This window comes from Penicillium arizonense, assembly GCF_001773325.1.
Source record: "Penicillium arizonense strain CBS 141311 chromosome Unknown PENARI_contig274, whole genome shotgun sequence".
NCBI classification, from domain to species: Eukaryota; Fungi; Ascomycota; class Eurotiomycetes; order Eurotiales; family Aspergillaceae; genus Penicillium; species Penicillium arizonense.
In genome coordinates, this window is record NW_019173551.1 from 1 (window position 1) to 2,440 (window position 2,440).

General features: G+C 48.2%; 1 protein-coding gene across 1 annotated transcript; it reads right to left on the bottom strand.

Moving 5' to 3' along the window:
* Nucleotides 1-1,407: 1,407 nt before the first annotated feature.
* On the bottom strand, nt 1,408-2,418 carry PENARI_c274G12565 (uncharacterized protein; the record flags this gene model as incomplete). The annotated part of the gene is made up of 1 exon (XM_022638246.1): nt 1,408-2,418. A coding segment is annotated over one exon (1,011 nt), but the record flags the coding sequence as incomplete, so codon positions are not given.
* Between the last annotated feature and the right edge of the window lie 22 nt (nt 2,419-2,440).

Here is a 2,440-nt window from a genome sequence, read left to right on the forward strand (position 1 = left end):
GTGTTATCGCCTGCAAAGCCTTCAATACTATAACTTGTCAACTTTGGAACATAGCAATGCGATTGGCTTACAGCAAGCTACTTACTGAGTTTGTGCATGTGATGCTGGCTGAGAAGTTCCGATGGCCGTTCAGACTTGGCTCAGTAGGGCAGTTGCACCAGCTTCAATTGATCCAGCTACACAATGGTACGGCTTCGTTACCTAGACCTTACCTAAGCTGTTAGAGACATTGTGGGGAACGAAATCTGCGTGGAATTTCTTACCTTAGCCTCTGGCGAAACCTGGCTACTGTCCTGCGTTTCACGTGATCGGTGTATATTATCGAGGAACTAAAGGTATTCCAAGAGAATAAAGTGAGGGACTCGAGAAGAAGAATGGCCTCATATTTATGTTGTCCTTTCTGTTAGTTTTGCCTTCACCTCTAAACCAAATCAGGAGAAATGCTTGAGCCACCGTTTTCCCTTGCGCATGGACGTCAACAGTAGGCTATATCGCTGCGCTAAATAGAAGGTCTAAAAATGAACTTTGTCTGCAAACCTCCTCAGGTGCATTCAAGTTGTTGAGCTTGTTATACCCACAGTGTGCTATGCTGTGTGCTATGTATCTGGAAGCTAGTCACCTCACCACTCTCACCAGTCTCACCAGTCTCACCAGTCTCACCACTCACCAGTCTCACCACTCACCAGTCTCACCACTCACCAGTCTCACCACTCACCACTCTCACCACTCACCACTCTCACCACTCACCACTCTCACCACTCACCACTCTCACCACTCACCACTCTCACCACTCACCACTCTCACCACTCACCACTCTCACCACTCACCACTCTCACCACTCACCACTCTCACCACTCACCACTCTCACCACTCACCACTCTCACCTTCTCATGTTGCCATGCTCTCGTATGGGCTCTTAACTCCCTGGTGGATTTTATCGTCCCATTCGTTTGCTTCTGTTGTGCATCAAAGCACGATAGCTTGGGAAATCGAGTTAGCGACTACTAGAGTACAATCAGGTAAATCTTTCCGTATAGGAATAGCAGATTGATATCAAATGTAAGAAGGTATTACCTCCCATTGGCCAAGGTTCTCATTTTCGTCATCGTAGTTTTCATAACTAGCGGCTACGTAAAGTTCGTCATGGAGTAGGGGTATTGATATACAGAAAGATAAGATCAAACGCCTAGGGACTTTCAGGAGACATGAGTCACGCACGACCATTTCTCCCTCGCCGCATTGTTTTGATTCTGGACCTGCCAAGAGAAATTAAAAGGAAAAACAAAGAGGGTCAATTTGGAACAAAAGAAGGCTATCTATCGGTCTAACATCTATCAATCTATTTATCAATCTGTTGCAAATTCAAACCCCCAATTTAACGTTCACAGCCAAGACGAAAACAAGGCCTTAATGGGCAGCGACTGCTGCTCCTGGTCGCTGGCCAATTGGAGTACTGACCGAACCTTGGGATTGCATATTCTGGGCAATTGTGTCCCGGTACAGGTCATACATGGCTTTCGCCACCGTAAGGCGTCTTTCTCTCTGCATATCATCCAGATTATCCCATCCCTCCGCTTTCTCCCTTTCTGCAATGAACTCCGCTTCCGTGCGTATGGCTCTTTGGCCAATTGCGAGGTTGGACTCGTTCTGCACGGCGTTGGTGTTCGAGTTCGAAGCAGCGCCGGAGGAAACCGGATTGTGAGGTGCCTCATCTCCGTCAAGGTTGATTGGGTTGGCTGGCGACCCAGGTCCCGGATGCAAATTCGCAGTGGAGGAAGGAGGCACTTCATGTTGGCTTGCAGATGAGTGTTGGATTGCAGGTGAATTGAGACGTCGTGCAGGCTGTCGCTCTGGTGATTGCCTCGCTGCTGAGCCCAATGGGCAAGGAGTAGGAGACCGATCCTCATTGCTTCTTCCAGCATCGCTCTGGAGCACCCGCAGATAGCGTTCTTCTTGTTTCTCCCAGACCTCTTTGATTTTTGCGTCCGCTGCGCGTTTGCCATTGCAGAAGCGAGTGAAATCGGATCTCGGAATCCAAGAACAAGAGTTTTGCATGTTGTGGGTATCCTCTGACTGCAGGTCCTTCCATTTAATCTTCAGCCAAGAACATGGATCAGACTTGTATTGTTTATCCGGATACTTTCTTTCTTCGGAGGCAATCCCGTAGATCCCGACAACATTGTGTTTGGTATACCGCCAGACTTTGCTCCGTGGACTAGCTTTGATCTGGGAAATCCGCAACTCTCGTTCAGAAATGTCGTTCATTTTGTCATTGGTATATCCATTTCTGTATTTGAATTTGTATCTGGCTCCATGACGAGGCCCATACTGGAGGATGACGAAGGTTGATCCTCGCAGCTTTCCCCATCCATCCACAACCGCGTCGGTTTCCTCGTCATCTTCTGACGGATCAAGGCTGGCTAAAAGCTCTGGGTCTCTG